The sequence below is a fragment of the Polistes dominula genome, unplaced genomic scaffold (assembly GCF_049000335.1).
Source record: "Polistes dominula isolate Pdom_NZ unplaced genomic scaffold, Pdom_raw_medaka contig_73, whole genome shotgun sequence".
In the NCBI taxonomy this organism is placed as follows: Eukaryota; Metazoa; Arthropoda; class Insecta; order Hymenoptera; family Vespidae; genus Polistes; species Polistes dominula.
Genome location: NW_028300951.1, coordinates 9957518 through 9971837, shown reverse-complemented (window position 1 = coordinate 9971837; position 14320 = coordinate 9957518). Strand labels below are relative to the sequence as shown.

General features: G+C 35.6%; 1 protein-coding gene across 11 annotated transcripts in view; it reads left to right on the top strand.

The window, feature by feature from the left end:
• The window catches only part of LOC107067782 (uncharacterized), a 56635-nt gene that overhangs the window by 8885 nt on the left and 33430 nt on the right, over nucleotides 1–14320 (top strand). For 6 of the 11 annotated variants that reach the window (XM_089172119.1, XM_089172122.1, XM_089172117.1 and 3 more), the window contains exons 1-2: nucleotides 13070–13210; nucleotides 13527–13634. In XM_089172119.1, the coding sequence (XP_089028245.1) occupies nucleotides 13179–13210; nucleotides 13527–13634 (140 nt within the window). In that variant the 5' untranslated portion in view covers nucleotides 13070–13178. Of the gene's footprint in view, nucleotides 1–11645; nucleotides 12406–12683; nucleotides 12881–13056; nucleotides 13211–13526; nucleotides 13635–14320 lie in introns of those variants that run through there. The other 5 variants (XM_089172116.1, XM_015323589.2, XM_089172118.1 and 2 more) reach the window with 4 other exon arrangements.

Sequence of the window (14320 nt, the reverse complement as noted above, 5' to 3'; positions counted from 1 at the left end):
TATTAATCAAATGTTTAATAAAGATCTTGAAGATACCTGATAATAAATAATAATTTGTTTAATTATTAATAAAACTTGTCGTTTAATATAGATTTTTGTTTATTTCTAATCATTGATTAATAGAACACGATGAGAGAAAGAAAATTTAAATTAGCGAATGAGAAATAATAGATAATAATTAGTAACAAATAAATATAAATAATATTTGAAAAAGCACGTGTCGGAGTCCGACTTATTTACAGATATTTCAATGTAGAAAAAACAAGTAAGCATATATTTAATTCGATCATTTCAATCGACTTGAATAGATCGATGACTATTTTCAAGATGTGTTTTTTTTTTCTTTTTTCTCAATGCGACGAATTTGACTGATAATTAATTTTTCAAACGAATTTATTCCTTAGCATGATGAAATAATTTGTTGTTGTTGTATATATTTCTGTTTTAAAACTTACAATTATAACCGCTTTTTCGTTACCCACCCGAAATATCGATCTGTCCCGTATGATAACAGGGTCGTGAACATTCATAGATTCCACCTTACTGCCATTGTTGTTTCTGTTTGAAATACGTTCAACGTTTCTCAAGAGTATTTCTTTTCTTTTTTTTTACAAAAACTATTCGAGTTCATTATCTTTACGTTATTTTCTATTAATTTACATTGATAGAATTTTATCAACCTAGTTTTCTATTAATACTTTAATGGCCGCATGTATACGCAGTCAAAACGTCGTCAGGAGCCCGGTAATATTTTTCAAGAATTAATTTAAAAAAAAAACTTTATTGTCATTCACGAAAAGATTAACATAACACAACAATTTAACAACAAATTTAATTTTATATATAATTTAAAATATATATATATATATAAAGTTATAAATAAAATAACGGCCAATGTTCTGGCTATCACACACATGTTGTGTGAGCGGCCATTAAAGTGTTAAAGGCAAAGTAAGTTCGATAAAGAAACAAAACTTGATAGTAACAATTGTTATAAAAAAAAGATAATTGCTACAATATAAACAATATTTTTCTATTATTCGATCGTATTGGTCAATCTTACTAACATCGAATAAGATATAAATATATACATATAAACAAGAAGGGCTAGATAGAACCCTGAAAGAAAAAGAAGTAGAGAGGCCTCGTTTCCTTGGCAATTTAGGCATGCACCCGCTTTCTTCTCCTCTCCCACCTAAGCAGCCAACCTATCTACCTTCCGACCTACCACTCCGTGGGGGCTAAAATTACGTTTTCTCAGTAAAGCAACGCAAGAAGCGAAGCTACCACGGCCGAGCAAAAGGATCAAAATCGTCGGCCCGAGTATGCGCATGCTGCTGCTGCTGTTGCTGTTGCTGTTGCTGTTGCTGTTGCTGTTGCTGTTGCTGTTGCTGTTGCTGTTGCTGTTGCTGTTGCTGCTGCTGCTGCTGCTGCTCTTTGAGAAAGAAAGAAAGAGAGAGAACGAGAGAAGGAGTAGGCAGTTTTGTCTAGAAAGTTAAGCGACGTTGAGGGGATGACCATGGAAGCAAACAACGTTATACAAGCTTAATGGCGTGGCGTGCTGCTGTTACAGCACACCGCGTGTTGTCGTTACTGGTTAGAGAAAACCTCGACGCATACAAACACACACACATATACAGAGTATATTGTTTTCACTAAAAAATTGAAGTCAAATTGAAGAAGTTTGGAAAAAAAGTCATTTTGACTGGTCGGGCCATTTTAATTCAAAATTTCTACTTCATGTAACATTTGATTTCTGTAAATAAATTAAACGTTTTGTTATTTAAAAATGTCTATAAATCCATTTATCTATTACAATTATTATTGTTAAACATTTTTTGTTATTTTTTAAGAGTAAATAAAGACTGGAAGTCTTGAAAAGCATTTTTTTTTTAATACACCAGTCATTTTGACTAGTGTGGTAGAAATAGGTATACTGAAAATGGTGGTATATCTAGTGTTAATGTAAATTTCTCTCACCTTTCTCAAACCTCAATGCAAACATACACACATACATACACACATACATACACATACAGAGTATATTGTTTTCAGTAAAAATTGTAGTAGAATTGAAAAGGTATCATTTTCTTTAGGTTAATGTGCATTTTCTGTTGATTCTTCGCGAATCTTCGTGACGCGAGTATGATATTTTTGTGTCTTTCGTGGCACTGGCCCAAAGAAAACACGTGACCCTTTAGTTTACAGAGAAAGAGAGAGATAGATAGAGAAAGAAAGAAATGCTTGTGTTTTATAGTTTACTATAAGATTCAAGAGATTTGAATAAAATAAATACCATATGAATTTTTTTTATTGCATTTTTGTTCGTGTTACGCGCGCTTTGATGTTCGATAATTCTTATTCGATATTGCGATGTGTTGAGTGGCATTAGCGATTAAGCGCGCGCGCGGTTTGAGCGTCGTCGTTTTCTCTGCCACTCCTCCTCCTTCTTCTCCTCCTCCTCCTCCTCCTCCTTCTTCTACTCCTACCACCTTTTTCTTCAAGTAAGAAACATAACGGTCGACGTCTTCGACACTATCGTAGGTATCGTATTCCGGTCACGAGATACCGAGTCGATCATGTCCGAGTTAGCTGCCTTAACGATAATCCAAGATCTCTTAACCAAGGAAATAATCAAATTTTAACTTGCTACGATTTTTCCATACATATTTTTGTTATTATTATTATATATATTATAGAAGAAAAAATGGAGAATATATATATATGAAATAATTGGACAAAATCTTTCGATATCATTCATAGTTATTTTACATTAAATTTTAAATTATTAAAATTTAATAATTTAATAATTATTATATGAATTTTTTAATATATTAATATTTCATTTATGATACACACAAATAAAGTATTTATAATTGTTTTTTGTTGTTTGTTCCAATGAAATATTAACACGGATAAAATATATATATATAAAAAAAATAAGAATTTGTTAAAAATCGTGGTTCCCCCGTTAAACGTATAGGAGGAGGTTTCTGCGTCGACTGTGGCGGCATCCGCGAAATCGATACAACGCGTTCACGAATACATTGCACCAAACTATACGACTAGAAGGCACGACTACAATAATAAGAAGTAGGAAGAGGAGGAAGAAGAGGGTGAGGAGGAGGAGGTTCAGGAGGAGGATGGCAAAGTAGCGACGCGACGTGACGCGACGATGGCGTCGGCTTCGGCGTCCGCGTCGGCGTCGTCGGCATCGTCGGCGTCGGCGTCGAGAGAAAACCATCTCTTCCAGAGAGAGAGAAAGAGAGAGAGGGGATGTGTTATATCGCAGAGGGTTGGAGAGCGGTACATATCGACCGGTCTACGAAGAACGAGCGCCAGTTAAGAACAGGGGTCAAGGTCGTCGAATGTACCACGCCTGCCCTGCCTGCCTCCATCACCCAATAACGCAACCGTCGTAGAGACTCTCTCTAGTCAAGTAGTAGAATACTTCTTCTCTTCTTCTATCCTCTCTAATAGATTCGCTAACATTTTTTTTAATTTTTTTAATTTTTATTTTTATGTCCACTTGGCAAGCTTATAGTATTTGATATTTCTAGTAGTATATACATGTATCTCTCTGTCTAGAAATATTATTAATTTATTTTAACCCTTAGAGTGCTATGGACGCGCATATATGCATTTGATAAAAATTACCAGAGTGGTCTATCGACGCATAATACATGTTTGTTAATATTAATGTAAAATAATGTAATGTTTATATTAATTAATTAAATCATATTCAGAAAGAAAAACTTTAATTATTAAATATAATTTATTATTAGAATTTAGTTAATAATAAATTATTCCGTTTCTACAAAACATTTGAGTTAAAAGTACTCAGCACTCAAAGGGTTAAACGAACATCCAAAAGAAGAATAAGAACTTGCGTTCGTTTATCTTGTTTGTATAATTATTTAGAGAGTAGAAGTTCTGATGTAAGAAGTTATTACCTAGTAAGAGAGAGAAAGAGACTATATACTTGGATTTATGATTCATCTCTTTTTTATGAGACAATGGCTTGAAAAAAAAAGCAAAAAGATTCAAGAAATTGGAAATATAATAGTTTACTTGTAAAATCCAAATCCAAAATCTATAAAATAGCAGTTTAATTAATTTCAATTCTTCTCTTCTTATACGTATGAAAAATCTTCTAACACTATCGTATAGAAAATGGATGGATGGATGGATAAAATGCCGGTGGTTACACGTACTTATCGTACTCGCCGAGAGGGACTCGTTTATTTCCATTATGTTCGCTCGAAGTATTTCATGGTTGTTCCTAACGACATTCACTATACAATTTCACGCTTCGCACGAAGCGATTGCGTCGGCCGTGTTGTGTCGAAACACGCGGCACACGGGAGTCATGTGTGCGGAGGAATTCGAGTATGGCACGCGTTCTTTCAACGACGTGTCTTGGCCTCGACAATTCTTACACCGGGAAATCGATAAACTTTTCTTTCATAATAATATATACCCCATACATACATAAACATATATATATATATATATATATATATATATATATATATATATATATATATATTTACATTTACGATTGAGACTTATCGAGCATTCGAAATAAAGAAGACCTAATATTATACGTTTGTAAAAAAAAAGATAAAGACAATTTGTTGAAACCAAATCGAAGGAATAAGTTAGCTCATATTAAACGAGTTTAACAGGCATAGGAAGATATATTCGAAATATTAGTAAAACGTGCTTTCGAGACAAGGTCGAAACGTATAAAGTATCCTGTCTCCGTTCGCTCGAAGGGAGCAGCAGCCAGCCAGCCAGCAGCGTTCGCATTTCGGCAGAACCGAAGCGTGTGGAATTTCATTTTGCGTCTTGAACGCTCCTCCGCTCCGTTTCTGCTCTTCTCCTTTTCTCTCATCTTCTCTCTTTCTCTCTCTCTCTCTCACTCTCTCTCCTTTCTTCTCTCCTCTCCTCACCTCATCTCGCCTCGCCTCGCCAATCTCTTGCTTCACGTTCCGCACTGTCCTGCCTTAACCGAGCGGCACACCGTAAAAAGAATCTAAACGCCCTAGCCGTAGACAGATTCTATAAGGCTCCCTCGAACCCTTTGTTCTCCGAAGGCCACGAATTTTGCCCGTATACGCCTAGTCTCGTCCGTTATTATTATTATTATATAACCTAACCGAACGATATATCTAGTTTCGCTTCGAAACCACGATCCGCCGCCGCCACCGCCGCCGCTTGAAATCCATTGCCTCTTAGAAAACGCAATTCATTTTCGTTCAACATATTTTTTTTCTCTTTCTCTCTTTCTCTCTTTCTCTCTGTCTGTCTGTTTTCATCATTTTTATCATCGATAAAAAAAATTCATTTTATTTATAATACTTGCTATAAACGTTGAATATTTGTTTCCTAAACCCCCCACCTCTTCCTTCAAAACATGGTTAATTTATACCAAAAAAAAAATAATATTCTTCATTACGATAACAGGGTTTATACTTGATTTATATAATAAAACAGGTCTGTAGATTTATCTCTAATCTTCGATCTGTCTTCGGTACGACGAATACTATCCTCATCGTTACCTCGTTTTTATTGGTGTATGATGTTTCGTATAAAGGTTCGTTTTTTTTTAATCTTTGCGATTAAAGATAAAAACATTGAAATTGGTTAGTAATCTTAGTTAGTACTACTATTCTTAAATACTTACGTTTAATTGTTTTTCTTTTTAATCTTAGGAAAAGAAAAAAAAACCAGATTTATATAAAATTTAGTAGTAAATGGAAAATAAACCGTAAATCGATTGATTGGAATTCCTATTCTGTTGTTAAATATACGAAAAAAGTATTCGAAAGTTTGATTTCGTATCTAAATTAGAATTGTTCTTTTTTCTATTTCGTTTTTTCTTGTTCTTCTTCTTCTTCTTCATTCCCTTCATATTTTTCGATGAGTTTCCACTCGGTTTGAAAATACCAACCGCGGCTTACATCGATGCCCGTCGATGCTTCTTCTCGTGGGGCAGGTCAGTCCAACACTCGCACTGTATATGCCTACTTGGCATAACGTGTGTGTGTGTTTGTGTGTGTATGTGTGTGCGTGCGCGCAAGTTATGTTTTCTTCGGACTTTTTCCCATCGAATCAAAAAACTCCTCCAACTTCTTCTTTTGCATATAACGCGTCTGCCGGTTCTAAGTTCAGAATAAACTAGTATTTACTATCGACCATACTTATCGTCGATCGTTCAACCGTTTACCATGTATAAAATTAAAATGTTCGAGAAAAAAAGAAGCTTTGCTAAAAATTAGTATAATTTCTTTTTTTTTTTTTTTTTACAATGAAACAAATTATTTTAATATATTCGTTATTAACAAATATTGATAAATTTTTATTTAAAAAGAAAAAAATAGGCCTGGTACATAATTTAGCCGAGACAAAGAAAGTGAATTCTAAAACGTTCTTTTTTAGAGGGAACTTGAAAAGAAGGAATACTTGCTATCGGTAAAAGGGGAGGGTATAAGGGTTTGACCTTGGAAACAGCCGGCCTCGCGGAGAATGGTGTACACGTTATAATCTCTCTGTCCGGCTTGCTTTTTGGCCGTTCTTTCGCATGAAATTTTGCTCCCTTTCGATGCAAGAACGTTCTCCGACGACCGGATTTTAATTTTAACGTCGTCAAAGAGAGGGAGAGAAAGAAGCAGCAGCATACGACGACGACGACTACGACGACGATGATGTTCTAAGAAGCTCGCTCTTCTTCCCTTTCTCCTTCTTCTTCTTCTTCATTTTTTTGTTTCTTTCTTTCGTTTTCAAGGCACACGACAAGATCTACGTTGTCCGTGAATCCCCGGGATTTTCGGTCAATGTACTTTAGAAATAAATAAATAAATAAATAAATAAATAAAGAGATAAAAGAAAGAAAGAGGAAGGAAGGAAACAACCCTTATTTCTAAATCGTCGAGGAGAAGAGGAAAGGTCTGACGACGACTATCGATCCATGCCGCCAAGCCCTGACCGATGCGTGTAAACGCGTAACCTATGCGCGTTCTATTATGCATTTTAACCTTAACAAGTATAATTCCTCTATTCATATATATATATATTTTTCATTCAAAAAATATTTACCGAAATTTAATTAATTCCCCTATTAGTAATATCAATGAATTTATGTTATACGAAGAAAAGGGTTCCGTCGTTTATGATTTTGCACATCAGTAGGATCTTGAAATGTGTCTTTTAAATAATCTCTTTGAATACTACTACAATTATTACTACTACTACTACTACTACTATTACTGTCGTGTGTTTCTCAGGTGTCGTCGCGTAGCGCTCGCAAAATGCTGACGTCGTTGGTACCCGCAGCAACGACCGCAGCGGAAATTCGAGCAGCAAAGTTAGTCGCGATCGAGCCGCGTCATCGTACATCCCACCTACACAAATATTGATACTCTCCAATGTGTTATTATTTTGTTCTTTTTCTCTTTCTTCAAGTTTTACAGCCTTCTTCAGAGTTTTAATAGCTACTTTTTTTCCTTCTTCTTCTTCTTCTTTTTCTTCTTATATCGTGTTTGAGAATATCCTCTATGTTATGTATTAATTTTCTCTTTAGAGAATTCCTTCCGTGTTAATTTTATTCAAAGTCCAGAAAATTGAAATCTTTAGCAAATGAAAATAAAGAAGGAGTGATTTTCATTGTGTTTCTCTTCAAATATGACAATGATGTATATTTGAAATCCTTCAAAGAAACAAGTGGTGTTCATTTTCTATCATTTTTTTAACAAGTAGGGTGATTCACTGCTGTAAGAATTAGTTCCCTAAGAAAGGAATTTCATAAATTTCTATAGAAAAACTATTAATTTGTTAAGAATGTATATTACGAGCGTAACGTCTTCCATGCAATCACCCTTGAATAGTCCCTAGACGAGAGAAGAAGAAAAGAAAAAGGAAATGATCGATCCGTCGTATTGATCTTCGTTACGTAACGCTGTCCTGTCCTAGAAGACCAGTAGAGGGGTGAGGGGGTTGCCTGGACAAAGGGGTGTAGGAGAAAATGGGGGTGAGGAAGACGCGTCGCGTCTAAACCACTCCTTTTCTCCTTTCTCTCTCTCTTTCTTTCTCTATCTCTTTCTTTTTCTCTCTTTTTTCTCTTTGTCTCTCTCCTTCCTGTGACGTAAAGACGCGGGTTACGTCATCATAGTAACAGCGGGGACATCAAGGCGGCGTCGTCTGTCGACATGGCAACTATTTCTCTCTCCCTTCCCACGTTACGTCTACATCGTGTTTATCATTAGCATCTCATCTAGCATAGCAGTATACTTCGTATTGTATAGCAATCTTCTTACTATATATATTCCTTTCATGCAGCTATTTATTTGCCACACTTGTGTACCGATTAACTCACTCTATAAACGCTATATAACTTTGATACATTAATATTAGATTATGGAGGGTAGAGGTAAGGAGAATCATCTGTATATATGAAAAGTGTCCATCGAAATGCATGAAATTAGGGTGGCGCCACATTAGCATCAGGGTAAATTTTAAAGGAAGTGCCAAATATTATTAGAGTAGGATTGAGAAATAAACAAGGAACACAAATTTTATAACACAAATTTTACCCATAACTGTTTTGTTATTGACATACTTTTTCATAAAATTAAATGATAAAAAATCAATAAACGTACTATTCACAGTTCACGAAATAAAATCACTCTAGCTACACGTTTTCTCATAATAATTCTTTAAGGTTGTATTTACTACATTATTTTGTACCACCCAAGTAGTTGAAATTTTCAATAATTAACTACTTTAGTCCTCAATAATATTACATTTTTTAACTCGGTATATTTCAATTCGTTTACAATTGCTACATTCATACCATACCCTTTGTCTACACCAACGCCATTCTGGAAGGTTTTTGAACTGTTATTTATAGCATACGCTAGACACTTTACCAAATACCTCTACCCTCCATTTATTAGATATACTTCATGTTGTATATTATCCTTGTATAACCCATGTTGTCATTTGTTATGTTCATTTAAAAAAAAAAAAAAAAGACAATTCATTCGGGATAATCTCATTCGGTACAACATGGAACGTGGAAAACGAGCTAAAGAATTGATCAAAATGGGACAGAGCCAAAAGCAAATTTCAGGTTGCTACGAGAGAGAGAGAGAGAGAAAAACGGGAGAGCCGTTCCGAGTATCCAGCTGGTGCTACAAGTTCAATCTGGCAGCTGTTCCAAAGCACGAACTTGGGAAGAGAGAGAGAGAGAGAGAGAAGGGGATGGGTGGGTGGCAGGAGAAGAAAGAGCGGCCGCGTTCATCGATTGAAGAGATCGTAAACGTCATCGAGGCGTATATCGGTTTAAAGTTCGTTCGAATGCGAACGATTATGTTGTCGTAACTGATGAAAACGCTTATGGTGTTTTTATTTAAGCTCGAGACAAAACTAGGACGTGACTGGTTTTTTTTTTCCCCTATTTCAAACAACATAATATAACCTTCGAATGCACAATATATATGCACACATATAAAAAATTATTTGTTTTGGATTAAAAAAAAAGAAATTGATCCTCGTTGGCCGTTTGCATAAGAAATCAAGATTCGTAGCTCGTTTCGATAGTAATATGACAGAATTAATATCTATAGTCGTTCGTAGGAAGTGACCGCACATTTAATTTGGTCGAGGTCTCTCTCTCTCTCTCTCTCTCTCTCTCACTCTCTCGGTTACGCTTCGCTAGTAACACACTTCTCTGGTATAGGCACGAGCTCGTAAACTGTTTGAAAGACGCGAATGTACCTCAGCCACGGCCATCGACCAGAGAGTTTCTGCACTTAACTACCAATGTGTGTATAACTTCTCTCTCTTTCTCTCTCTTTCTGTTAGTGACCTACGCTTTCGCCGTTCTGATTCTTCTTTACGGAGTTCAGGTTCACTTTCCTTCGTCGTCCTCGTGTGTTTGCCATTCCCCCTTCTTTCTTTCTTTCTTTCTTTCTTTCTCTCTCTCTCTCTCTCTCTCTCTCTCTCTCTCTCTCCACTCACTCACTCACTCACTCACTCACTCATTATATTGTAATTTTAGTTAAAATTTTCTTTACGAGTACAGATTCGTTAAAGATGGTCAAGATACCGTGACCATTATTAGGGGAGGGATTTTATAGTTGAGATTACGAAATTGCCAGGATATATTGTTTAATTTCAACGTTTAAGACTTGAATTCGTATATTGGAGTAATTTATTCGTCAACTAAAACTTTTTTTTTTCAGAGATGACAATTGATTGAATCAATTGAATTAGCCTCGAATTTTAGTTTGTCAATATTTGTACATAACCATTTATTCGCAGTATCGTAATTTGAATTCATTCAATTATTTCCTATTCGTCCTTTTTGTCAATTAAACAACGTTCTTCTGATCTCGTATCTTAGCGAATATTTTAATTCTTTGATGTAATATTTGTTTTTAGACTAGTTGTATAAAACACGTTTCAAAATGAATTTCTAAAAGTTTTCAATCGAAGAAACGATGATCATTTTGAAAGTGAATTCGATAAGTCCGGTGAAAGTTGGTTCATGTGTGTCCTGTTAACGAAGCGCGGTCATCGAATCGCAAAATCTCGTTCTCTTTCGTTAATGCCTTGTTTTTATTTTTCATTAAATCTAGCCTAGTGGATTTGAGTTACGAAATACACGTTCGTCGAGTCTTTGTAAAGATCGTATAACGTTTAGTTGATTACCGTAGAAGGCCATTGGTAAATTCCTAATCTATTTTACAAACTTTATTTCAAATAAATTGCTCACGCGTCCTATATTTACGAGATACTTTTCCTTTTTTTTTATTTATTCTTCACACATTTTTCTTGTTGCATCAAAATCGATCAGTTATATAAATAGTAGTTTATCATAGCGTAGAAGAAAAAGGAAATTGTTTGGTCATATGGAACGAAATATCAAGAGAGAAAGAGAGAGAGAGAGAGAGAGAGAGAGAGAGAGAGAGAGAGAAAGAGAGATCATTAGGTGAGAATCTTAACGAATGTAAATAGTTAATAGAACAGGTGTTCGTCCGTGAAAGTGCAAGTTTATTGTGATTGGAAGTGCACTAAAAGCGAACATCACAACGAAGAACAATATATATATACATATATATACACATTAGGTGGAAGGATGGAGAATGAGTGGTCGTATCGGTATGCAAGAAAGAGACGGTCAACCTTGGAGGGATCGGAACTTTAGAAGGCAGGAAGAATGTCGCATAATAAAAGTCGTATATGAAAACTTTGAAAAAAAAAAATTACTAACAAATCTAAAGCTTTTATCTTAATAAACAACGAAGAAAGTATTTATTCTATAAAAAAAAGTCACATAAAAAAATTTGTGAAAAATAAGAGTATACCTCACGTTTTGTACACACCAGTATCACCAGCATCCGGTAGCTCCGATAATGATTGGTATTAGAAAAATAAAATGAAATAAAATAAAAGAGAAAGAAAGAGAAATAATAAAAATACTCTGAGAGAGTGGATATCTCGGAACGTCTCGCTTGCTCGCGGCTCGACGCGCATGTCCGCGTTGCCATGATCGCCCTGGCCCACTGACCTATATTACACGCGGGTACAGGTCCCGCATTTACGTGTCGACCCACAACCGATACTCCGAGCGTGGCGTCACAGTCAAGCCACGCTAGTTTGCTCGCTTCGCGTCACCATTTTTCTTCTTTCTCGCACCTTAGCCTTACTCTTCCTCTCTCTTTCTTACACAATCACTCTCTCTCGCTCTCTCGCCCCCTCTGCCATCCTCTCCCCTTCTCTTGATAATAGAAAACTAGTCAATCTATGATCCGGGGACGTTCGTGTATACCTAGAGACTTAGATAGAAAGGAGTTACACGAGTGCTGTGTGTGTGTGTGTCCTGTGTGCGTGCATGCATGCGTGTGTCTGATTAGTGTCTCTCTTTCTCTTTAACGCATGCATTGACAATCTACTGCTGTCGTTGTTGTTATTAGTTTTTTGAAAAAAAAAAAGATTTCTTTTTTTCTGTCTAGCTGTTGTTAACGTGGCGAAAAGAGAAACCAAAAAAGAAAGAGAGAAAACTTCTTTTTGTCTCTCTTTTCTTTTTTTTTTTTTCTTTTGCATCCGTTCTGCAAAAATATTCTGTTATCGTTCCCATTATTAATCTACCAAAGGAAGAAAGTGAAAGAAGAAGAAGAAGAAGAAAAAGAAGAGGTTCTTCCTGTATTTCTCTTTTTTCACTTATCTGCAAGAATTTAGTGTTATCGTTGCTGTCACTAGCCTAGTGAAAAAAGAAACCAAAAAAGGAGGAAGAGGTGAAGGAGGCAGAGTGTGTAAAAGTGAGAAGAAGAGTTGTAGCAAGTGTTGAACGAATGACAGCAACGTGGTGGTGGATGCACAGCAGCTGCACGATGCAAGGTGCTTTTCTATGTGATAAGTGATGATGACGTAGCATCCCCACGATCGGGTTCACTCTCACCTACTTTTGCATCTCTTTTATCGAATTGGAATAGAAGAGGGTTGCGCGCGTCTTCCCCGACGATCGTCGTATACCACCTTCTCTTCTTTCTCCCGCCCTCCCTCCCCCCTTTCCGTTCTCTGCTCGTTCCGTTCCGTTCCATTTGGTTCCATTCGGAGGTTCCATGGCGCATCGTGTAATAGCAAGAATGAAAAAGTCAGTGGGTGTTGTTTCCTAGTCGCGATGACCTTGTTCCTATCCAAGAGTTTTAGTGTATTGACAATAATGGAGTCCAAAGAAGTGGAAACTAACAAGATTATTATTGTCATGAAAGAAAATCCACTGAATTTATTTATTTTCGGGACGTTTATTATTGTGTTCTCTTCCGCAAGACGGAAAATTGGAAATCTTGCGATAGCAAGGAAAGATTCCTTGGTGAGAGGCTCGTATTCTCGCGCGCAAAAGTTATTGATCAAGGCTCGCTTCGGCGTGGATGCTTGACGTAGATGCAGAGAGAGAGAAAGAGAAAGATAGAGAGAGAGAGAGAGAAAGAGAGAGAGAGAGAGAGAGAGAGAGGCGGAGATGGCAGGAACTACCGTTTTTCACAGAGAAACTACTACTTATCTCAGATAAGTTGCCCAAGATCTACATACCTAATACTTTGTTAGATACTGTGAAACAATAGAATAGCGTGATTATCGGATTCCATGGATTCACCTTGCTTTCCAGTCTCATGAACACCATGCGACCGAGTTACGTTCGACCGTAATGTTACTTACTCTCTTTCCTTTTCCCTTTCGCTAAAAATCTACTTATATTTCGAACTTTATTTGACGAAAATTCTTCTTCTAACTCTCTCTTTCTATTTGTCATTTGTTTTTTTTTTTTTTTTTTTATTCTTTTTCATTGTGAGAATGTAAACGATGATAAATGACAATTTAGATCAACAACGTAGATTATTCTATCACGCATAACATTCATTATTTTCTCGTTATGGATTCTAATCGCATTTCTGTTTACCCACTTGTAAAAGGAAATTTGTATTTAATGTTGTTTTTCTTTGATTTGATTTGATTTGTAGGCCTAGCCCATGTGAACTGCTGGACCCACTGTGGGCCAAAATGAGCGCAATCACCGGTAGCATCGGTAAGAAAAGGAAGAAATCGGATGCCAAACCGCAATCGCAGATGTAAGTATATAATATAATATAATATATACAATGTGTTGTTAAAAGTTATCTTTATGTTATTTTAAATCCAATTTAAAGAATCATTATACGGATTTAATTGATAGAAATATACAATACATTTTGATATGTCATTTCTGGAGTATCGTAATAATATTCTCTCGTTTTGTTTTTTTTTTGTTTTCTGTAAACTAGGTCAACGTTTAACAATTTTCGACAATTGGTCCGATTTTTTGCTACTGCGTTTCCATCTTCTTTTTTTATACCTTTTGGGTATAAAACTAGACAGATTTTTGAAATAAAATCGATAGACAATATTTCATCAATTCGAAAATTGTACGAATAATACAATCATATAGGTAGTATATTTTATAACTTTTAATTTATGTTAAGGGGTTATATATACTTAGAGATCCGAAAAAAACGCTTTTTTTTACGATTTTTTTTTTTTAACTGATTTATTTATTTACTTACGTTCATCTGTAGTTCAAAATATACATGTTTGAAGATATTACAATAATTTTTGTATGTAAAAATATTGAGACACAAGCGAGTTATAGCCAATCTGCGTGAGGTCCAAAAAAAAGGTGGTTTGCGGTGAATAAAAAATCTCATTACTGGATCATCTGAAATAAAAAAAATCAATGTAAATAATTAGTATGGATGTGTCTGAACAGATTGAACGATCA